General features: G+C 39.4%; 1 protein-coding gene across 1 annotated transcript in view; it reads right to left on the reverse strand.

Moving 5' to 3' along the window:
• The window catches only part of col14a1a (collagen, type XIV, alpha 1a), a 136,597-nt gene that overhangs the window by 29,681 nt on the left and 81,198 nt on the right, over positions 1 to 25,718 (reverse strand). The window contains exons 28-37 of the mRNA XM_035162462.2: positions 25,188 to 25,331; positions 24,725 to 24,889; positions 24,436 to 24,474; positions 24,126 to 24,264; positions 21,556 to 21,698; positions 19,598 to 19,707; positions 10,206 to 10,364; positions 8,422 to 8,499; positions 7,600 to 7,686; positions 2,478 to 2,531 (exon numbers count right to left, since the gene is read on the reverse strand). Of these exons, the coding sequence (XP_035018353.2) occupies positions 2,478 to 2,531; positions 7,600 to 7,686; positions 8,422 to 8,499; positions 10,206 to 10,364; positions 19,598 to 19,707; positions 21,556 to 21,698; positions 24,126 to 24,264; positions 24,436 to 24,474; positions 24,725 to 24,889; positions 25,188 to 25,331 (1,118 nt within the window). The remainder of the gene's footprint in view (positions 1 to 2,477; positions 2,532 to 7,599; positions 7,687 to 8,421; positions 8,500 to 10,205; positions 10,365 to 19,597; positions 19,708 to 21,555; positions 21,699 to 24,125; positions 24,265 to 24,435; positions 24,475 to 24,724; positions 24,890 to 25,187; positions 25,332 to 25,718) is intronic.

Consider the following 25,718-nt stretch of genomic DNA (forward strand, 5'->3'; position numbering starts at 1 on the left):
TAAATGATTGATGATCTCTTGACCTGCTGGAAGCCTCATCTTCTCATTAATACTAGATATTAATGAAATGCATTTAAACTCTTTACCTTTATGCTCTTTACTGAAAGCAGATCAGCATTTTAAATATATTTTAGGTAATAAAAAAAGATTTACATTATAAAAATAAAATAAAAATGTAATCTAAACATATTACATGATAAATCCAAATGTATGGTTGATCTCAATAAAACTAACAAATGTCTAAAGTTGTACAGTTGTTATTATATGACATTGTTACACTCATGTATCTATTCCCCTGAAGGCTGATTCACTCTACACTCAAACTACAGGATCATCACTACAAGGTGGCTTTTACTATCGCTGACTGCTGCTATAATGAGATCTACAACAGCAGATAGATGGGGACACTTGTCCATCCATCTCTACTCTGCTTGTGCCACTGTGTGCTCATTTGATTCATGTGTGCGAGCTGCAGAGGAGAGGAGAGTAGAAGAGAAGAGAAGAGAAGAGAAGAGAAGAGAAGGGAAGAGAAGAGAAGAGAAGAGAAGAGAAGAGAAGAGAAGAGAAGAGAAGAGAAGAGAAGAGAGAAGAATTCCAATAAACCACAGCTGATTTCCAGCATTTGTATCTTGTTGGCTCAGCAGCAGCGGTAGCCAAAGTAATCTTCACCCCGGCTGTATTTATTGTTTTATTGCTCAACCACACTGTTACTGGTTTCATGTATTTTCTTATCCATGCAAACGATCAAAAGAAACCGTAGATCAGATACACATGAAAAGTGCGAGGAAGGAAAAACGAGCAGGACTGAAATGTGTTGTTTTTATTTAAATAATAAAATATGCCGCCAAACGACCGGAAAAGATCAATCAATTGAGGGGTGATGAAATTGAAACTAGTTGAAGGTTCCTTTTAATAACTGCACAATTTATTCGACCATTTATCAGTGCTCATACTGTAGCAAGCAATGCATCCAAATTCATTCCTGAGGATGAATAACGATAAATTCATGGGGGAGCTGAGTAATAATGCAAATACTCTGAGTGAAGATAAGTGTGATCTGGCAGACATGTAATTGATATGTACTGTATTTGTGGCAGCAGGACAGATAACCAGTCCAATACCAGAGCCCAAAACACAACACACGTGGTTTGTATTGAGAAAGCCTTTCATGCGTCGGATCCCATTTTTGCTTTCTAGTCATGTTTGCTAAGTTGTAAGTTCTGGGTGGGCCACTTCATGTGCTGCACTTGATACGCTGTCACTCAGCGGAGTCAGAGAAGGACACATGGTTGAGGAAAACAAGCTTAATTTTGGGATTGGCGGCTGTGTGGGCCTGAGCAGAAGTGACGGGACCCCTGCTGCGTCTTTTAAAGTTTTGTTTCAAAGCATATATTTCTTTTTCAATCGAAGATTAAATTACTATCATGGGAGCGTGAGGGAAATTCCCAACAGTATCAGGCTTTGTGATGAACGCCACAGCTCGATGGTTTGTAACAATTTGGAAGAGACTTCCACAGCAGAACGACAGCAGATGCAAACACTGCAATAAGTCTTTTGGACGGTGTTGGTTATAGAGTGCGGTTTAGGCTGCAGTTTTCTGTGCGAGCCCCGTTTACATCTGACAGAAAACTAACTGAGCCAGGCATTCTGTTTTTTTGTTTGTGTCCAAACCCACCCTGAGCCCGTTGTCCTCGATTACAGGCACATTCAGTTTAAAAGAATTAAGTAGATAGCCCAGCCAATGTCCCGAGCCAGACTCAAACTCGATTATCATTTCAAAGTTTTAGTCCCAGTGGGCTCAGGTCGGGTCTCCAGTCTAAGGTCTCCAAGCTCATCTGTTAAAGACAGGAGAGTAAAAGTGCCGATCAGCAGACTGCCTGAAATCTGAGGCCAAAAAGGAAGATTAGTTAGCATAGAAAACTGATGTAGGAGTTTATCCTGTCTGGAGGATGGAGGGAGCTGCTGTTGAAAAAGCTCTCTGTTTGTGACTGGTGGTCATTACTTCACACCTTTTAATATGTAATCACTGGGTTGATCAGAGGATGGAGCCTGTTCCGCCCCTGACGGTGGAGCTGTGGTCCTGTAATATGATTAAAATGTACTATAAATGAGAGCTTTGCTCAGTCTTGTCTGTACTGTATTATTTTTATTCACAGTTGCAAAGGGATGCTGCCACTTTTTCCTCAATGAAAATTTCTGATAGAAATCTGATACATTAAATGAGGCTCTCCATGTCCAGCCATTTTGAAGGAGGGGGTTTAATTCATCTAAGAAATATAGATTTTCTTCTCAAGGTTTGAGATAAATTAATCGAAATGATGCTGTATCCTGCTGATTCTGCCCTTGCCTGTTGAAACACAGTCTGTATCCTGCTGTTTACTCCTGGGCTGCTTCTTCCTGCAGGAACATGCTACCTCACATTTGCTCAAACGCGTGAAAAATAGATACTGTTTGGGACTTCAGTGTGCTTTACTCACCGTTACTCCTGCCTCTCCTCTGTCTCCTCGGGCTCCCCTTATACCTGGACCTCCCTGAAACACAGGTAACATCAAAAACACAGTTTTCAAAAACAGCACATAATCAATTCTGTGCCTAAAATGTCTGAGAAACATGGATATTGTGGCTTAATCTAATAAAACTAGATGTGCATAGCTCTTTGATATGTCTGGATTATAAATATGATGGACAGAGGCCAATGGTGCTCTGCTGTAAACTGTCCCTCCGAGCTCTGCACTTCATTACTCTGCATCTGTGGGTAACAGCAGGAGTCTGGAGCTGTAAACCCTGGGCTGACCTCTCAAGCCCCGAGGTTTATCCGGGGACAAACCGCACACATCTGTTAATCATTGGTCCAGGAAGAGGTCCATCCTCTTCCTGTGTTTTCTTGAATAGGTCTCCCCTGGGAGCAGGGTGGGGGCTAAGGTAGTTCCTATAGTATTCAGCCGATGTGCATCAAGGGAGAGGATAATGAGAAGGGAAACATGGATATAGTAAAAGCAATAGTTGAGTCCTAATAGAAGAACTGTAGATCATCTCTCTCTATCTTTTTAATATAATTTTGTATTACTTTAATAGACAATACCAGTGTACATATAAAATACATTTATTTTTCTAAATGTCTGACAAAAAAAAGTCGATACAAGCAAACTATTGACCAATATACAGTAAGTTTGTCCTCGTGATAATTTGCTTTACCACTCAGGATCACTGACTGCTGTATATCTCTTTCATAGACTGTATAAAGATGATGGACGCATCTGCAATTCCCCCCACTATTGAGATATGAAGCTAAAATATGTTGGATACAGACGACGCCACATTATGTATTTGGAGCTGAGTTTCAGTCTCAGTCTGTTAATCATGACATTGAACCCTGTTTTTAATAGCATCAAACAACCAATTAAAACCAAACTTACAGATCAAATTAGCACATGAACTTACGTCACTGTGATAAGAACTACATACAATTACAGAAACCATCTTTAAGAAAAAAATATTTGACGTTTTAGCTTGGGCCATGTCCCATTCATCAACATGGAGGAGGCCGGGTTTAAAACCTAAACTGCAGCCAGCCCCCAGGTGACAGTCAAGATGCTTTGGCTTCACTTTTGGGCTGCAGTCATGTCGTCAATCTTTATACAGAACATATTTTGGTATTCATTACTACTGCTAGACATGATGCTTGTGTGGTTCCACTTTTGTCACTTAACGCACTGCTTCTGATTTTTAAGCTCTATTTTGATGTGCAACATTGAAAGAACTACTTTAAATGATTCACCCGTCTACTGCTCAGTCATGTAAAAGCTGTGAGACTTCAACAGTCTGAGTAAGAGACATCAAGTGGGTATCTTTGAACGCCTCAGTCTCTTTAGTGGAACAATTCCTCGTATTTCTGGAACAAGGTTTGTTGCTGGGTCACAAAGCCAAAATGCTGAATGCTCAAACCTTCATCTGAATATCATCTTTGTCCTTCATCATCATCCATCAACAGCAGTGTGCTGCTGGAGAAGAGCAAGGGAATAACCGAAGCAACCAATTACTCTTTCAACAGCATATATAGTATATGAGAATTGAAAAGAATAGACCTTAAAAACACAGGAAGTATCCTTTAAATATTTTTTTCCGGCAGCGAAGAGACACATTTAAATTTCAGACAATAACTGTTTTCTGATTCAAATGCATTCACGTCTGGGAAGAGAACATGTTCCTCAAAATGATTGATTTTGTTGGTAAATTCAGCAATTTGTCTCTGCAAGAGGTTTTAAATGGATTTTTTTCATTGAAATGTTCTTTAAATACAAAAACCGTGTGTTTGGATTTTTCAAGGAAAACAAATTACAAAGCTATTTTCATTTAACTGAGCAATTTGATGGCAATAGCAAAGTACATTTATTTGTCGTAATATTTGGATCTCAGCAGGGGCTCAATTCAGTTTTAACAAACAGAGATGGTGTGTAGAGAAAGTTTTTCTTTCCGTGATGTCGGATTGATTGCCCACTGATGTTCGGTATCGAGCCGAGCCTGTGCCAAATCAGGGGGCACAGACAACACTGCGATTCAGCTGAGCTGATCAATATCATTCCAAAGGTGACTCAAAGATTTAGAAAAGTGAAGACGTTTGCTGCAGTGCAAGGAAACGTTTACAGTAAAATAGCAAAATAAAATAACATTGTTTGGAATCTTTACTTCCACCTGTCTATGTGGTGGGGATCAAACTATAGCAAATCTGTTTCAAAAAAGGAATATCAGATATTAATAGGAAAATAATTAATATCTCATTATAAAATCAGCTACTCTATTTAATGATAATTAAATCCATCTCATTTTGCCTCCAGTTGTCTCTTCTCGACAGCATCTTGAGGGTTTAGACACTACATGAGGCATCTCCATGTAGAGCCAAGTATTAATTTCCGTCTATTCACACTTCTCCACTTATCGCAGCGCACTAAGTCCCGACAGCACAACATCAAATTCTGTGTACATCCGATGTTTACTCTTTAACTCTCTGTGTTCACAGTCGGTCGTGGAAGCTGAAGGTTTTCCTGTCTGTCTGAACCTTTTTCTTCCGCTGGGGGATTTAATACATTTATTCTGTTAACAACCATTATGTTGTTTTAACAAGGGGAATGGCATCGTCTTTTCATCCTTCCTCAAAGCCCCACTGACTGCAGCGCGCAGCTTTAGCACAGAAGTGGCCATGATTTTGTCAATAAACCATTCATCTACGCCTATATGCTGTAGTTAAAATTTGATTTAAGGAGCCCCATTCATTGCCGGAGAGAGAAACAGACACAGACAGAGAGACAGACGGAGGCACACAGAGGTATAAAATGAGAGGGAACAGGAAGAAGCGCCTCAGGCTCTGGGATGAATTGGAGGCAAAATATAAAAGAAATGAGAAAAAGAGAATGAAAAATAGGAAAGGAGACAAGAGGTGGAGGTTACAGAAGAAATTACAGTAAAGAGAAAACCACAGAATCATGTTCAGACTTATTCAACAGTTTTACTTTTCTTTTATTATAAGTTAAAAAGAGAAAATTAAGAAAATAAATGTCATTAAATACTAAAATTAAGCTCATTTATAAGTAGTTTTCACAACATTTTTTGAATCAAATTCCAACTTAATAGCCATTAGATATAGAGGGAGATATAGGGAGAGGGATCATGGAGAGAGAGAGAGAGAGAGAGAGAGAGAGAGAGAGAGAGAGAGAGAGAGAGAGAGAGAGCTACAGATAGATAGATAGATAATGGATGATGATGGATGGATGGATGGATGGATGGATGGATGGATGGATGGATAGATAGATAGATAGATAGATAGATAGATAGATAGATAGATAGATAGATAGATAGACAGACAGACAGACAGATAGATAGATAGATAGATAGATAGATAGATAGATAGATAGATAGATAGATAGATAGATAGATAGATAGATAGATAGATAGATAGATAGATAAAGAGATGTAGAGAAGAAGAAGGGAGGGCTGTGGCCTGTAGATGAGTAAGTGAATGTGGCTCCTCAGACAGGGATGAAAAACTGGGCGACTTGACTGTGATTAGTTTCTCAAACCATTCCTGTGTCGATCCACAACTCTCCCCTGCCCTCAGCCCCACAGGCTGGAGACAGAGAGAGAGAACTTAAGAAAGGAGAAGTAATAGGAGAAGAAGAAAGAGATATAGAGGTGGAGGGAAAGGAATGAAGACATCAAATGTGAGACAGAGAGATAAAGAGAGAAGGAAAAGAAGAGAGAGAATATAGACAAAGAGTCTCAGGTAGTAAATGAGCTCATTTACTTGCTCTCATCTATCAGCCTCTATCAGGTTTTACCTGCTGCTGCGTGAGATGAATACAGCTTCTCTACGAGATCATCCCTCTTTCTCTAACATATGTCACCTCAACGCCTGAAGATTTCTCTCCCTTATTTTGTACCCTTTTTTATTTCTGTGTGATCTTCAAATCAAAATTATTTTAGATTAGTTTCTTGTTGTTTGCTCTTTAAAAGTTTCCTATTGTTTGCCTTCAGTTTTTCCTTTTTAACTTGTAAAGCGCCCTGTAACTGTGTTTTGAAAGGGACAATATAAACAAAGTTTATCTATATATTATATTTTCATTAAGATTATAGCTTTAAAAGCAACTGGTTTCAGATGTTAATGGATCAGTGACAAAAGACGATATATCGACTGATGTATTGTCCCTGAATCCGTTGGTCAGGCCTGGTTTGACCACTGTCATTAAGCCTTCAACCTTTCATCCTTACACGCTGATATTTTACATGTTTTGATTATTTTATGTTTGAAAATGTATTTTTAATGTCCTATTATGTTTGCAAACCAACTGGCCGACAGGGGCCACTAAAGCGTTTTGAATTAAGGCTTTTGAATCGACTTTCTGAACATTCAATAGTAAATTCCACGGATGGAAATTGACCTTTTAACAAAGCTGCCAGAGTGTCTGTCTCACTTTGAAATTTACCAGCAGGATCCATTATTGACAGTCTAAACCCTTTTCTGGAATAGATACAAACACAGGCACTCAAAGAGAATGAGCGACTAAGTGACACAAGGGAGAAGTAAAAATGCAAATGAAAAAGCTTGTAAACAAAAAAGTAAGATGAGGAAAGGTTCCTCAAACTAAAAAATTTGGGTTGTAATTTAATCAAATAATTAAATGTATGTTGTGAAGCAGCGTGTGATCAAGAAAGTTGTTTTCTTCACCACCATTGCTGATGAAATCTGCGTGACGCAACTCAGGTACAAATCATGTTGACAAATGAAGTGATGTATTTAAGATTCATTCACGTTATGCACCAAAGAACAATGAATAATCACGACCCATTACGAGTGACCAATACAAACAGTGGAGGGAAAAAGCTGCCGACTGGCTAATTGGATACCAGTGTGTTTTTCCTTCGTCATACATCGTTTGCCAAAAAAGCTTTAGCAGAGACGAACAAAGCCACAGGTAAAGAGGATATGACGCAAATTAAAAGGGGACCAACATGGAATGTCCTCTCACCATGGTCTAGTCGGGTTTAGACTCTTTTCCATATCATATTTTTTAATGAATTAATTAATAAGAAAGAGAGATATCTTACAGGAGGTCCAGAGGGTCCTGGGGGTCCTTTACTGTCCTGGGAGCAGGTGCAAGCATGAGGCATGGAAGGGCACTGCTCCTCAACTCTCTGAAGACACAAACACACACGTTAGATAAGTGTAGAGTTTGGAGACTGTACGGGGGTGTTTCAAACAAAAGGCCGACTTTGCCTCATGTATGGCATGTGCCTTGGACAAAAAATAGAAACATGCTGTACACAGTAATGTAATGTATGTGCAATTCAGGACCAAGGACAAATTCAACCTAAAAATGACCACGGAGTTAAATAAAACACTTTTTGGACCTCTCGGCATGGGCAGCACGAGCTGAACATTATAATCATCACAAGGATATTGCTTTGTGGTTGCATCAGGTTGTACAGTTGCATTTAATTAACAGGTAACTATTAAGTGTGTCTGTTTGTTGTGCGGGTTTGTTTTATACCTTAAGTGTTAATTGGTCATTCTGGTCTCATACAGACAGACTCTCAACATTCTGATTAATGGAATTTAAATCCCATAAATGAAATTACCCACCTGACCACAGGCCCCACTAACAGGGACTAGTGCTGATACTCATTGATTCAGTACAGAGTCAAAGTAACTTGGCTTTAATCCTGGTTTCATCATAACTCAGTTGGATCAAAACCACTGTGTACTCACAGAGGTAGACAATTCTGTATTGAAGTGAATGTGAGCAGGTCTGTATGTGTGTGTGTGTGTGTGTGTGTGTGTGTGTGTGTGTGTGTGTGTGTGTGTGTGTGTGTGTGTGAGTGTTAGAGAGAGAGTGAAAGAGTATGTGTGTGAGTGTGGTAGTTTCTTACTAATGCTGGCAGCTCACAACACTTATCTCTGCTGGCCCAGGATGTACTGCAGATGATGTCGAACATCTGGAGCTGGAACTGTAAACACACACACACACACAATTCCATCATGATATGTTGTCATGGTTTCCGGGTGTTTCTAGTTTTGTTAACACTTTGACTCACAGCTTTAATGAAGCTGAAAGTGCTGGAACTTGTTCTGGAGGCTCCTCTAATCTTCAACTGTAAACCAGGCTCTAAATTACATCATGGTCTTGTGTATGATTCATTTCTTAAATTCAGCATCAACACTGAGGAAGGTGCCTGCTGACATACAATGTTTATTTTATTAGAAGGGCAGTGATGAGGATCTTTCATGTCGGACTATCCAGAAAGCAGAAGTCCCCCATTACCTCAACCATCAAACATTTATATCAAACTTAATATGTATATATCACAGACACAAGTTAAACTATGGAAAACTCCCACACAGAACAAACTGACTGTGAAACTGTTTTATCTTCAGTTCAAAACATGCAGACACGAACACACCATTAGAGAGTGAGAAGAAATTCTGTTTACTCTTTTCCACTGTTTCATTTACACAATCATTATCTGTATTTGTTGAACACAGCTTGTGTCATGTTTAATTTTTACTTGATGTTTATTAAATATTCTTTCAAGTATAGATAAGGCCCCTGAAAGTCTGACGTACAGTAACTGAACCGTTGTTTAATTAAACCAAAGTTGATTCAAATATCCCAGGCTCAGTTAAATTAGCACTCAATGTCCTTATTTGCCACATAATCATTTTCAAATGTCACATCTTCAAATCCACAAACAGCCCAATTTATTGGAAAATGAATGACAATTACTGAAAGAAAATGTTTTTATGCCTGAGGAGAAAAGTCTGGCCTTATAGCCTGTGTGTAACAGTCGTATCCTTGTAATTATAAACCTGCTATCACAGAACCACAGGGCGTCTTTGAATTTAACTAGCTGAGCACTTTCAGTCAAACTGGAACTAACATTGAAACTGATTGAAAACCTGATTGTTGTGTATTCATGCTGATTCTTGCTCAGGTTCGTAATGCCCTCAATCAAACTCATTCCCTCAAAAACCCACTCTCACTATGAATTCTATGAATATAAGACTCCTAACTAATGAAAATGATTCTTTGTGTAGCCTGAAACAAACTAGTTCTTAAAAAACAAAGCCTCTGCTCTGTGTATAAAAAGAGAGAAAACTTAAAGACCCATTAGGTTTCATTGTAACATTTTTTTTTTGAGCGCTTGTATGACGCAGCTAAAATAGTATAGGCTATGTAAATCACATTGTACATTTCTACTAGTGAAATACTAAAATTGACTACAGCTCACTAAAACGATTTTGGATTTTTATTGCACAAAGGAACAGTTATAACTGGCAAATTATAATTGCTTGGTGAAAGCAGAATTTAATTTACTCTTTGGTTTACGTCATCCAGCCAGGCTGGGGCAGGCAGCAGGCTTACTTGCTGAGTAAGAAAATATAAAAAAAATCAAGAGTTTATTTTTTATGAAATATGTGGAGCTGGCTGGAAAATACAAACCTGGCATTTTTACTTTTTACTTAAAAAATTGTCAACTTCTTGATTTTGCCCAACCACTTGTGCCCTACTGTTCTGATAATCCCTCTATACATACTGTAATGTATAGAGGATACTTTTAAAATGTCCATGACCAGAAGGAATCCTAAATTAATATGCATTCACTATTTATTCATTGTGCACTTTACAATAATAAAGACAAGACTGGGTACTGACTGGGGCAGAGTTGTCCTCTGTTCCTCTGGACTGGAACATCCTTCCCAGGATCTCCACCCCGTCTGTGGTGATGTTACCGGCTGCGTTGATGGATTTCTCCCCCACCGCAGAACAATCTAACACCACCTTCACCGATGTCTTACTGATGGTCACATGGAGCTGGACGGGAGACAGAGAATAAGGTGCATTAGAAATAATGTGGAGTATTTCTAAAACAACAGAGAAACTCCTATGTTCTGACAAATCTTGAGATTGAGATCCAAAGTATTTTATCTCAATACTCTCAATCATTATTATTATTTACTAAAAAAGACAAAACAACTGAATAGACTGAGAAAAAAAACAGAGTTGTCATTTTTAATGGAATATTTTCAGAGTTCCAGCATCTGTGTCCATCTAAGTCTCCTGTGGGTATGTGCATCAACAACACGCCACGTAATCTCTTGTTGATCAAAGTGACACTAAGGTCCCTGTGTATGTGGATTATGATATAATCTAAGTTGTCTGTGAGTTTAACCTGTCTCCTTAGAGGAGGTTTAGGTCGCTGCCACGAACCGTGAAATTCAACTAGTTGCATGTTTAATGAGCACAGAGCGCTGCAGTTGCAATAAAGTAAAGTTATCAGCAGCCGCATGGTTCATCGTTATGAGAACTTCTATGTCGTACTTTTGCTCTTTCATACCCTTAGTGACAATACATATGCAGTATGTCATAGGAACACTTATATACACATACACACGCATGCACGCACACAAACACAGTTATGGGGTTCAGCTAATGTGGAGTTGGACAAAGTTCATATTTGAGTGTCAGCTCCCATTCCCCAGGCTGACATCTGGATGGCTGCTTTCTAATGACTTTCTCTTCTCATCCTCCATTCTGCACACTTCACTGAGCATGGTGTGTGTGTGTGTGTGTGTGTGTGTGTGTGTGTGTGTGTGTGTGTGTGTGTGTGTGTGTGTGTGTGTGTGTGTGTGTGTGTGTGTTGTACTTTTGTGATATAAAAGATCAAATCCTCTAAGGTGGTGACATTTTGCTGGTATTTTCTGTTATTTTGTGGTTTCAGTTTCAAGTAGTATTCATGGTTATAGTGAATTCATATAAGGCAACGATGTGAAACTGTATTTTAGTGTGTGTGTGTGTGTGTGTGTGTGTGTGTGTGTGCGTGTGCATGTTTACAATTCCAGCTCCAGATGTTAACGTTGTCATTCTCTCTCCTTCAGGCTGGTTCTTCCATTTACTCCAGCAGTGACTCAGATTCAAATTTAGTCTGGAGGAAGTTTATTCTCGAAAATGGACAATTTGAATTATTCCTCTGTTCTTACACTTCAGAGATATGAACTCGCGGCCAACATCAGTAGCAGACATCAGAACAGATTTATACGAAACACAGTTTATTTTCAAACATTTTTCTACACGTGGCCAACATCTGGGGTCACACAGTACAATACTCTCTCAACTGTTTCAGCTCAATGTTTTAAAGTCAGAGTTATATCTGATAGTGAACATCGTGGGAGTTTAGTGTTGTGATAGCTGCTGTAAGTTATTACAAAATTTTATATACAGATTGATTTGAAAAGTCTGCACTACATTTTTAGGCCACGGTCACGCATGTACAGGAATGTAGCAGAGACGAACCTTCACCTCCCGCTCGCTTCCAATATGTGCTAGAGACATCTTGTGGTGAAGCCAATCCGCAGCATGGCTTCACATGGAGTTCCACTTTGACCAGTGACTTCACAGCGTCAACCAATCGCAACGTTTGTGAGTTTGACCCAATTGGCCGTCATTGGCTGTAGTTTTCATAGCACGCCATGATGGAGGAGGCCCTGACATTAGCTGTGTCGAGCCAGCCGATATAAGCGATCCCACAGAAGGGAGGCTGTCTGGCTGGCAGTGAGTTGGGAGACCGGTATTAAAGTTAACAAACTACAGACCACGCGACTGATGTCCGTGTGCGTCACATCCTGCACCAACCACAGTCAGCAGGTGATTATCAATCACATATATGTGCCCTGACTCCAAATATAACTTTCTCCATTTATGTTGGTCAAGCAACATGCTCACATGACAGTATATCTGATACATACCCAGTCGCTCAGAGGCTGACAGGGGACTAAGCTCAAATTTGAGACTTTGGATCAGTTTTGGTTCAGCAACAAAGAAAGATACAAAAAAGCAGCGCTGACCAAAAGAAATAAGGGTGAAATATGAGAACAATAAGCAGCACGTATTTCGCTGCACGCTGCTGCTGCTGCTGCTGCTGGCAGGTCAGACGGCTGGTTTCTGTCCACAGGATTTCTCCACAGCTAATACTACTGCCAGCACAAGATGAATTAGCCTTCTTCTCTTCCTTCCTCTCACACACACACACACACATATTCAGATAAACAGACGTTCACAGTCTAATGTGAGCGCTGCTGCTGTCTTACCAATCAGCACCATCTGTAATATAAAGCACCTCATTTCTTTGCATCTATCCGTCAGGTGGTTTTAAGAATTCTTCTTTCCTTATCATATTTCAGACAAAAGATAAATGACTTTTTATTGTATGGCCCGCTGACAGTGCTTCATTGTCTTTGTCATATTGCACATTTGACTTTGGTAATCTCACACAGTGAACATCGCTGCTGGGTCTGATAGTGGAAACAGTGAACCATCAACTCAACGTTATCTCCAGTGACTGGAAATGTCAAAACAAAATCAACAGGAATAGGAGAAACTGTTCCTGTTCATAATTTATAATACGATACAATTTACTGACTACGTTTACATGGACAGCAATATTCTGATATCAACCTGATTAAGACAATAGTTTGAATAAGACACTGCCAATGAAACAGAATATTATTTAGATATTATTAAGATAATATTATTATCTTTACCCAAATAAGGTCTTACTCAGAATAAGAAACAATCAAATGAATTCATGTGGAATAGTCGACCTTAGTCACATTAAGTCGACATGTACAAGTTTTCATTACATTATAACATTCTATTGTAGTTTTTGCAGCATTTTCCACATCTACGACAATTACACACTGCTTGACGCCATAAATCACACTTTGCTCTATCACATGTAAAGTGGAATATGAATGGAATATTCTTTTTTTTGCAACTCACATTAACATCATATTCAAAATAATGTCTTATTTAGAATATAGACAATATTGTGATATTGTTATCCATGTACATGTAGTCACTGTTTCCATTGGGAACATTTTTTGGGGACTCACACATCCAAAAATTACACATACTGCACCTTATACATACATGTAATATTACACGTCTTACACCTATTGCATGAGCAGTGATAAAAAAAAGTTTCTGTTGGCGAGAGTGTGAGGCCTCATCATTATGGAGAACATTCGATGAGTCCGACAATATTCTCTGACTGCTCATAGAGTGACTGGAGGGACTGTTGTTCATTCCTCCCCATAACTTTCATGGAGTGCTGTAACCAGACGAGTGAGCTTAAATTTTAACAGTACAGCGAAACTGCCGTACCATGCTGACATCCCAAACGAGACTATGCACTCCAATGCAGTCTGGTAGAATAAAAACAAATGTATCTGGTTCGCCCTGAGTCGTAAGGAAGCACAACTTGTGCTGTAAATGAGGATGCAGGCTTTCAACATGAGCCCTGCAGCTAAAGGTGTTGTTTAAGTGAACTCCAGCGTGCTTGTGGGAGCCGACCTGGATAATTGGCTCATCATGTGTAACCAGTGGACGATGATCTCCCACCGACCTGAAATTCTGAACCTTCTCCTTAGTTTTTCTCACATTTATAATGAGATGGTTGGACAGGCTGCCAGTCTTTTCGGGAGGCTGACATATAGAAACACTCTCACACTCACACCTACAGTTAATTTAGTGTGTCCAATTAACCTAACAGCAGTCTGCATGTCTTTGGACTGTGGCAGGAAGCTGGAGCACCTGGAGATAACCCATGCAAACACAGGGAGAACATGCAATATTACATTATTACATTTCATTTAGCTGACGCTTTTATCCAAAGCGACTCACAATATGTGCATTCAACCAATATCCACACAGAAAGACCACGGCCGAAACAGGATTCGACTTGGAACATTCCTTTTGAGAGGCTAACCACCACACCACCGTGCCGCCCAGGAAAAAAACATATAAAAGGATTGACATCATCTTCTCTGTTTTCAATGATCAGAACATGGGGATGACGTGCATTAAAAGCACAGCCTAAATTAACAAATAGCAAGTGTGTGCATAATCCTTGTGGTCTTCCAAGTGCTTAATAGTGAAATAGTTGATACTGTTAATTCAGTATACATGTGGGGATTTGTCCATAGCCACAATGTTGGCCATAGCCCCCCCCCCCCATCCCTGTAGGCAAACAGGAATGGATCGAGTACAGAGTTGACCTCTGCCTTGAGTACAGGCATCATGTATTTTTCAAAGCATTTCATCACAACTGAAATCAGAGCCTCGGGTCTGTCATCATTATTTTCAGTCGGACAAAGTTTCTTTGGAGCTGGAATAATGATTGATTCTTTCCAGAGGGTGGGCACAGTGTGTGAATCCAAAAACAGCTGGATAACATGGGGCACATGCAGGAGGAAGCTCCTCTGTACGGCTCTTTGAGAGAAGAGCAGAGATGTTATCGGTAGTAAGGCTTATTGTTCGGGTAAACTGTGATGTCCTTATTGGTAACTACACTATCCACACCAATAATCCCCTGAGCGTCTGTGTTTTCACTCGACCTGGTCTGTGCTTCACTACTCTTAAAATGAAGTCAGGATTCGACAATAGGGGGCCGCACATGGGCAGGGTGGCTGTGAGACAGGCTCTCAACAACAATCCATGGGTAAGAAACTTTCTTTTTAACCAAAACACATGAGAAAAATGGTCGCCTCACTTGCCATACCTCAGCTCAGGGTAAAAAAACATCAACATTGTGGCTATGGACAAATCCCCACACGTATTTGCTGATCCGCCAAAGCAGAAGTGTAACTAAAATCCTGCGTACAACAACAGCTAATTGTGAGGCCTGGTAAGTTAAAACACTTTTCATCCTTTAATATCTATGTAAGTGTTTGCAGATTCCTTTAAGACACAGTTACACAACTCTCTGCAAACACACACACACACACACACACACACACACACACACACACACACACACACACACACACACACACACACACACACTAACAATATTGTTACAATATTGGTCCCATAGCTTTGGTTTAACAGTGTGAGCATTTTGGATGTTTCCATAACATTTATTCAACACTGTATACAGATTGTTCAAAACCAAGTGAGGACAGATCTAATTGACAGTGATTAAAAATCTAAGTTTACACCACAACATCTAAACAACAAAATCTGGAAGAAGAGGAAGAGAAAAGAGTAGTAGTTGTAGTAGAAGAAGAAAACAAGCGAGAGGCGTGAATCAGCATATTCCCTTTCTCTCTCACCTCTCTGTAACTTGGAAACACAAAATGAGGGAGTGGTACAGTAATGGAACTGGGAACATTGGCTGCCAGACAAACACACAAACGTTTAAAGTGTTATGGCAGTTTTTAAACGTGCTGTGAGAGATAATGTGAGGCGGAGTAGATGAGGCTATCAGCTTTTCAGCTGACTCAGCTCTCTCTGACCTGCACTTAAAATTGTGCATCCGCATGCTCGCTTATGCATCTTTGAATGTGTGTGTGTGCACTGTGTGATTGTGTATATGAATATATTTTTTACACATACACGTTTGAGTTTGCATATATACTTTCTCCTCTGTGCTTCTTTAACTTTATAATAAAGTTTGCTGCTTCAGTCCAGTTTGCTGCTGGTGTCATGTTAAATCCAGAGAAGACCACACCTTTGGCACAGACACTGTTTTGTAGTAAAAAAAGAGATTTGTAAGCAAAAAGTTTCATTACAGCTGCAGACGTGATGTGTTTTAAGATCTTACAACCGTCACATCTGGATTTCTTAAGCAGTAGAGACGACTGAAGGTCATTTTAATCTCTGCCTCTGGGATTTGTAGAAACAGGCTTACTGAGATGTAACCAAATGTGTTTTTTGAGCATATAAAGATCAGCAGTGTTGAAAAAGATCTCAAATTCAAGTGTATCTGGACATTTACACAACATAAAGTTGAGTATGACTATGCATTTGTACTTGTATATGTTTTCATGCTCCCCTTGAAAACAAAACCTACTTTGGTGGAGTACTTATATCTGTGATGCTGATCCAGATAAGCAGAACCAATTTTGAACTTGTCATAACAAAGATATGGGGCTGCAGATAAATATAACCTGCTTTGTACAAGCGCTAGAGTTTTAAAAATGAACACCATGTAAATGTTCAAAACTACTAGAGATTAAGGCACAACTAAGTTCTCTAATGTGCAACGGTTTTTGCCTCTATCTGTATTAAACATAAACAAATCCAAACAGCATATAAACTTATTCCGAGGCACGTAACGCCATCAGCTTCAGGTATCCTGAATCTTATCCTATCAGCAGCCACATTTATTTCGTCCTTGTGCTTATTATTTGTTCTCCTCTCCAAGCTTTTATGGAAACGGCCTTATAACTGCATGGTTGACTGAATTAACAGTGAATTTTTCAATTTCCCTGAAATATAGTGGATTACTGTAAACTAGAGAGTGACAAAAGCACTGGAGCAAATTTCCAGGGTGTAAACTTTTACAGCACACAAGGACAACTTTTAGTGCTGGTGGTCATTTTTAAGTGTGAGACCGTTAGTCCATTGGGAGGCACAAAAAGTCTTCATACACTTCGGGAGTTTAATATGACCCCCAAGCAACATGCAAATTAGAAGAAAACAATAAGTTCTCCTCTCTCTGTCTACATGTCTTGTTATATTTCGGCTGTGTGTCAAACTCTCCATATCTATTTCCTCCCCTGCTCTACATTCTCTGTCCTTCACCTCTTTCTGTTTTTTTGTTTCTGTTAGTGTGTGTGTGTGTGTGTGTGTGTGTGTGTGTGTGTGTGTGTGTGTGTGTGTGTGTGTGTGTGTGTGTGTGTGTGTGTGTGTGTGTGTGTGTGTGTGTGTGTGTGTGCTTCGCTGAGCGGTGACAGATCCTGCTCGGTATCCCCGCCTTCACACGAGGTGTCTACATATGGTAATCTCTTTATATAGGACACACTAACATCCACGCACACGCGGACATGCGCACACTATTCACTTGTCAATGTGTCTAAATGGAGACCAAGACTTCCGCTGGCCGGGCGCTGTCCTGCATCCGTTCCCTCTCTCAACACTGTCATGTTCTCCCACAGAAAGATGGAAAACAATGGAGGAGACAAAAGACACTGCGGATGATGGACAGCTATTCCCTGACATTTTGAGAATTGAGATACAGGCAGACAGACAGTTGGTGGGCTGCTGTTGGTTTGTTATTAGCAGAAAAGCCATTGACAGTCCCGGTACAGAAACTACACAACAGCAGCCCCACAAAAATGTGGTCTGTAAAGACGTTGCCTGGACGAAACTAATGTGAGCCACTAATTTAAAATGCTACAAAACAATGCATACAAATGCCCATTTCCATTAGTTCCCTAAACAGACCTCCTAAATAGTGTGGCTGATTCAAATAACACGTCTGTGAAGACAAAAGTATTGATTAGATTCTGCAACTTGCTATTATTATTCTGTGTTGGCTAATGTTGTTGATATTTCATGACAAAGTGTTCCTGCAGGATGAATTACTCATTTACTGGACCTGTTGGGTCCAAACCAACATTATTATTCATGCCATAGAGGCATTTCCAACATTATTTATTTCCTGATTAAAAACACAATATCATCTCAAGTGAGCAGAAAATTGTCTTTCACTGAGAGGATGTCATCAAAGTTTGCCATTTCCAATTTCAGTCCAAAATAATTTGATACAACATCATTTACATAAAAATATTTGAATACAATCCCAGTGATTGAGGTGAATGTGACATGTCTTTGTCAGAGAATTGGTTGATAGGACAAATTAATACTGACTCACGCTGAGTAGAAATCCATCAAAAATGATTCCAGAAACCTCTCTCTCTGTCTGTCTGTCTGTCTGTGGAACACATATCTCAAGAACCGATCATCGTATCGGCTTCACACTTGGCATGTGTATTGTTAAGGGCACGAGGAAGTGCAGTGTTGAATTTGGTGTGATTTGGATATTAATTAACGTTGAATAAACAGGCGACTAGCTCTTTGTAGCAGTGGCGGCTAGAATTCATCAACGCAAGTCTACTTGTCGATCATGACAACAGGGCGTTCATGGCAACAACAACTGATTCTCTTCTTTGGGGTGCTGTGTACTGAGTTAAGCTTCACTGGACTAGAAATGAACAGGGGAGCAGCTCTTTATGCAGTTTCAGGGTTCTGTGGAGTCCAGCCGCAGGTCTTTACCTGTGGCTCATTAATGCAGTTCACAACCAGTATCACCACAGGCCAAGCAAACAGCCCATTCCAAACAGGCAGGTGTAGAACAGCCATTGCACTAATGTCAATGAAATCCTGGAAACTACCATTGAAGATACATGTGGTTAAACTGAGAGAAACATCTGCTTTTATATAATTGTATTTTGCTGTAATGATCACTTTAATGACAGTTAAAAGCTGACCTATGGTGTGCACATTGTATTTCATGTTATGGCACTAAATAAAAGTTACACCAAAGGGCTACAATGATAACTGAGCATTGTAATGTATAATTAATGGTAAAAGAAAACGTCAAAAAGAGAGGTGTCAAAGGGTGATGAAATCTGCAGTTTCACTCCTACAATCCACCACTTTAAAAAACAGGGTGCAGCGAGAACAGCGGAGAGTGGGAGGGAGAGAGAGCGAGAGAAGAGACTCATCACCTGCACACACAAACACATCACAGCGGTGCTGACAGGTCAATAGAAAGAAAAAAAATCCAGCACTGGATAACCACCAAACAGGCGCCACAACTTTAAAAACATAAAAAAAACACCAGACTAGACCTTCCTTATTTTTTCTTTCCCAGCCGCTTCCTGCTCCCTCCGTCCCCTCCTGCTCTGCAGTGGATCTGAATATTTATCTGAAAAGCTACAGCCTGAAACTTGTAAGGAGGGTTTGTCAGTGGGAACCTGAGATGTAATGCAAACTGGTAAATGTAGTCACTGTGGGGGACGCTGACTGAGGCTGACAATGACTTTCAAGTCAGTGTTGAAGTGGTTCTAACTCTATAAAGGAGTTTGACAACCTCGAGTACTTTGACCAGCAGCTCAAAACCTCTACTTATACTATAATGATATCAAACAAAACAAAGTCCATTAGCATGAATCTATTAAACGAATGTTCTTTTACACGGATAAATCAGTTTTGGATCATTTACCTTTCAAAGTTGACTAATCAATAATTTTAAGACTGACCTTGTGGAAGCTGCCGTGGAAGATCTTTTTGATTTCTGATTCTTCAAAAGTAACAGTCTGGAAGTCTCCTTTATAATCGTAGTTGAAGAACGTCAAGGTCTTTCCAGAGTCTGTGGGAGGACACAGGGTAGAAACAGTTCAGTGTTGCTTTATTGCCTTGTTCGCACTAATCTCTCCGTTGGTGTGGTGCTGCTGTTTATTTGACATTTTAGCTTAATACAACTCCTGAAAAAGTATCAACATCATCAACTGATAAACTTTAAACGTTTCATGTTAGTTCATTGCGATATGAGCTTGAAATACCTTTTGTTTTTATTTTTTTCCATCCAAGCACTGAATGCAACCATCAGGGGGCAAGAACATGAACCCATCGCTCCCATTATTATTATAATGTATATGATATAAAAGAATTGTAGAGTGCCTATAGAGTTTTCATTTGTTTGTTACTAAAGCAAGTGAAGCCACTAGGGGACTTTCATTCAATACAACAATAAAAGACCTTGTTTGATAACATAATGAAGCAGCGTGGGATCATGGGAGTTGTTGTCTTCCCCACCATTGCTGATGAAAATGTACCTGATGCTCAGCGCAAATTATGTTTGCAGATGAGGTTGTATACTAAAGTTTTTTTCACATTACGCAGCAAACTGCAATAAATAATGATGATCCATTATGAGTGACCAATACAGGTAAAAACAGCCGACTGCCTGACTGGATAACTGGCTAACTGGCTAGCAGTGTGGTTTTCCTTTGTCATAGGCTTCAAAATTTGTCCCATTTGGCAAAGCCACAGGTAAAGAGTATATGAAAAAATTAAAAAGCAACAAAAATGAAACGTCCTGTTACCTGGAATAAAATTGTGGAATTCTCTCGGTTTGAGCATTGTCGGAAACATTTTGGATAGTGTAAATACACAAGTTTACAAAATATATAACATGGGCCTAATGATTTTTGGACATTTTAATCAAGAATTGTTACACATTGTGTCTTTAATGTTCAATTATACATGGAGGTACGATGGTGGTGAAACCTCTGGACCAATGTAATGAATTAGGTTCAGGTTAGGGATTCTTCTGACATGGATGTTTTTAGAGCTCTCAGGATCAGTAAGGATAATAATATCATAAGGATAAAACATCATAACATAAGAAGGCATATTTTTCCTTCCCGATTTGTGCTACTTCAGCTGTGTCAGGGTCAACAGGGAAAAGCACAACAACCAGAATGCAACTTCCTCCTCCAGCTACTCCTGGGGCTCCCAAGATGATGAAGGACAGCTGGTAACATAATCTCCGCAGCAGGTCATGGGTCTGCTCGAGGTCTCCTCCAAAGTCAGTGGTGTCCAAAACACCTCTAAACATTCATGTCTGGGCTGAGTTCGCCTTGTGTGCAGTGTCTCTATGCTTTAGTCTGACATGAACACAGCCACTGCACCACAGGGAAACTTATGATAGCATCAATATTTATCATCCCATCTGCTTTGGCTTAAAAAACTGGCTTCATGTCAAATCAAAGAAAGGAGCTCAGGAATCTCTGCATCTTACTAAGGATATAATATAAGAAGAAAGCTTTTTTTTTAAAGGCACATTAGAATGGATCAAATACGTATTTAGAACAGGCACGTTTGAGCAGGTAAACAGTCAGCGTGGAGAGCTAAAATGGTGGCACACATTTACGGAAATACATCAACTATCAGCTTTTTAATTTATCTACATCCATATGCAGATAACTGTTATTTGGAGAAACGTTCCCCTTGTGTGAAAAAAGGAACCAATCGAACTTTAAATGGTGTACGGTGAGAGGAAGATGGCATTTGGCCCGGAATATCCAGCCCCCAGAGGCAAATTTGTCATCAGATGATAGCCTATGAACTCAGAGATTGCCTTCATCTTTGATCTGTTATGATTCAGTGAAACCAAAAATAGATATTGAAGTAAAAACACATGTTTCAAACTCACTGTCCAGGATTAGTCCCACTAATGGCTTGTGGTCTTTGTTGAGGATTTCCCACAATGCAAAGGGCTCTTCTGGGGTCTCCGGAAGTAGACGGATCATCATTGAAATGGTGTAGTCAGAGGGGAGACCCTCAGGGTGAAGGTACCTGGTACACACATGAAAGCACGCACACACACACCATATTTAGCTGTGCCCTGCAGACATATATTCTATTTCCTAGGTGTCTGTTTCAAAGTGCCATTGTCTCTTTCATCTGAAGTGAAGCTTTTAGACATCTGTCGCTGCCTCAGACTCTTTGAGCGCTTGCCACTTTTTTAAATGGTGAGACTCGTCTTTTTTCTGCTGTTGCCTCCAAGCACTTCAAGTTTATATCATCTTAGCTACAACTGTGCAGAGCACTCATCAGTGTCATTTTTCACCAAATGAACAATAACAAAACAGGAGGCTGTATAAAGGAAACTGATTTAAATCAGGGAAATGCTCCACAATGACAGTTGAAGGCAACTGAGCGCTAAAGTTAAGTTTTTATACTTATATGATATTGTATATTATTATAGAATATTTCCCTCTGTTATAGTGCTGAGTAAACCTTAAAGCTTTGCGATTACTTCTAAGAATGTTTTTCATTCATCATTTATTGCCAGCTTCTGTAAATGTTGTAATGTCTGTTATTTACTCATGGTCATTTAATAAATCAGTAATTTGAAACCCAATTGAAAAGTAAATGGTCTTGACCTTAAAACACCTTAAAACTTGGTGAACACCCAGGCACAGTGTAATTAAACTAAATGTTATAATAGCTCCCGCAAGTACAAGCGTGGGGTAATCTCTAGAACCCAATTGATTTATCCGCCGGTCTATAAGAATCAGGAAATATGAGCCTTCGGCAGAATCTAACCCTTTCCATTTGCATTGCAAGTTTATTTCCTTAATTCAAAATATACATATTTGGTTTATTTGTGTTTTCTTTTTAATTATAGTTATTTATTCATTTTATGGTTAGACTCAAAAATATCAAGCCTCAATTACATGTCCTTGTCTTTAAGGTGTAAAAACAATATTTACAGACTAATTTTCAATTTTTTTGTGTTATATAATTGGTTCTGGAAATTTTCTACTCCTTAATATTGGTATCTGCATCAGCTCCCATAAATTGGTTGCACCACAGTAGTTTCTCTGTTGGCCTGCTCAGCTCGGACAAGCTGAATTATCGTTACTGATAAATGTGTATCACATATAGAAAGAAGAGGTCAGAAATGTGTACGAGTGATATGTGCAGTGATATGATAATAAGTACATTTATCTATGTTCCTTTTTGCTTTTTGTATTCATTCTGGGACTGCCAGTTATTGGTGCAATGTTGTGAATATTTTCAAACATGACACCTGAGTTGCAGTTTTTACTGGAAGTGATTATGTTGGAGAACAAAAGGTCAGAAATAAAAGGAATTATCTGAAATAGACAATTTGCTTTTTGCATGAACTTGCAAAGTTAAATCTCACATATTACTGCACTGAGTGCTTTTATTACATTTACTTTTTGTAGCGGCATTTTCTAAAATTGTATAGGGTTTTAATACACTGGATACACTTTATTTGTAATTATTCAACAGATATTTATGTGTCATTAGAGTCTGGCTCCCACAGTCTTACTTCAAGATAGTGTAACATAATGAGGACCAGACAAAAGATGTAAATTCTATAACCTTCAGTATCACTATATGTGGTGATTGGCACTGGACAGGCAGTGTTTTTAGAAAGATAATGTAACAACACAGCCCAGGTGCTGTGAGTGGGACGTGAATCTTTGTGCAACAACAGATATTCCAAACCAAGACAAAGGGAAACTCTGACATGTGAGATTTCGTGTTAGTTCCCCAGCAGTTTAATATCAGCTTGAAAGTCCTGTCGTTTTCTTTGGCAGGACTATTGAATAGTTCTATGTCCGCTGCTGGCTGATGATTCAAAGTGTTGTGATGTTTGTGTCCTGCTGACCCCTGACAGAGACCACTCCCCATGTCCGAGACAAGTAAGCAGCACTCACTGCTTCAAGTAATAATATGCCTTTAGTGATAAAGGGACATGTTGTGTAGAAGAAACTGTGAGTCAGGTTTCGGGTTCAACAAATCTGACTACTGAAATGAATTACACAATTTGTAAAAACTTTTTACTTTTTGCAACTTGTCAAATGTTCTGATTACATCTGTAGTTGAAAAAAGTGTCTGTGACAATAACGCTTTTGGGAGACTGAACCTAACTATTTATAACTTTGTATATTTGCAATTGTCACAAATGTCTCTTGATCTCATTGACAGGATATATAACCTATACTGCAGCCAGCCACTAGTCAATTATCTGATACAACAACGAATCCTACTAAATTTAATGGTTATTAAAATAAATTTCCAGATTTGATGGAATTGTTTAATAAAGGTTTATAATAAGATTTAGTTTGTTGATCATATTTGTCCCCCCCCCCCTCACTTGTAGAAATGGCCAGAAGTTTCCTATGATGCATATTTTTATTATTTTAAATCTGATGTGTGTTTTCACCTGCTGTGGACGTTACTCACTTGGTGGGCTGGGACACCAGAGCGTCACGGTGTAACCTGTAACAGGGGAAGCTGTTGAATGAACCCGGCTCCAGAGAAACACCAGGTATGATGCTGTACTCCTTCTCCACCAGGCCAAACATCTCCATCATACGGAAACCTGCAGGGGACAAATCATCATCATCATCATCATCATCATCATCATCATCATCATCATCATCATCATCATCATCATCATCATCATCATCATCATCATCAAGGCATTTGATACAGTACTCGGGTCTGTGAGAGTGTTATTCTGTCCATTGTACCTACACATAGCACCTCTTACCTGCCATCGTGTTTCCACTCATCAAAACAGACGGACAAGCTGAAAGACAGAGAAGCATCTGTTAGTTTTTAATCTTTAATATTTAAAATATTCAACTCTCAAATAAATCCCTGTCTCCTCTGCTTTTCCACTTCAGTCATCTTCCATGTTTCTCCATTTCCTTCACAATCTTCCCTCGGTGCTGCTTTTACTCGGTCTGCATTTCTATGAGACTTGTCTGAAATCTTTTTCCCTCCTGAACTCTCACCCTCTCTCTCTCTCTGTTTTAAACATGCGTGGTGCTACTCACTGGCAGTGGCAGCCTCGCAGACAAAGGTAATGAGCTGTTCCTCTATTTTCTTCACAGCATCCAAATCGTCCACGAAAAATACGTGTCTGTCGCTGGGCTTGCTGGCAATGTTCACCAGCTCTCCGTAGTCCGCGTCCGCAAAGCCAATGGCAAAGATGATATAGCCTGAGAATGGAATGAAAAAATTACCATTCATTACATTATTAAACTCAATACAAAGGATTGATGGCCTGGAACAATGGAATACATTAGTGGTTGTGAATTTTTTACATAAATGTAGAGTCTGACGGCTCGTAACTGTAAAATGTGACATATAGTTTATCAAGAATCCAAGAACTAGCAGGTTGAATGAGGCCTACTGTACATCCAGTATCAATTTCTCCACAAAAACCTGTAGATCTTTCCAGGACTTGACCAAACTACAAGTTATTTTCTTTCTGTGATTGGTCTGTTAATTACTCACCGTCCATCTGCATCTCTTTGGACACTTTGTTGACATCGTCCTGCGATCGCCCATCAGTGAGGACAACCAGGACTTTGGGAACACCCCGTCTGGCTCCGCTCTCTGAAGTGAAAATGGACTCTTTCACATGTTTGATGGCTCGACCTGAAGGAGGACAAAGAGAAAACACTTGATTTAGAAACAACCAAACCAATGGGTGCAAATTTAGCATGTTTCACCAGTACGTCCAATTATACTAACTGAGTGTGGATGTGTTTCTCTTAAACCTTACAACTCTTTGGTTTCACTTCCCTTTCAATAAGATCACCAAATATTGTTGGATTCATAAAGTTGGACGACAGCTCCCCTAAAGTGAAGCAAAAGCATCTCGATCGCAACCTGGTGGCCGGCTGCAATATAGGTCATAAATCCTGTCTCCTGTTAGTGGATGGAACATGGACCAAACTTAATAATTTTTCCAAAATGTGGCTTTTGACATTGTAGGTAGTTCTCATCATACTGATATATGTTCAAATTGCATTTTTCCAATAA

Source organism: Hippoglossus stenolepis, chromosome 8 (genome assembly GCF_022539355.2).
Source record: "Hippoglossus stenolepis isolate QCI-W04-F060 chromosome 8, HSTE1.2, whole genome shotgun sequence".
NCBI lineage: Eukaryota > Metazoa > Chordata > Actinopteri > Pleuronectiformes > Pleuronectidae > Hippoglossus > Hippoglossus stenolepis.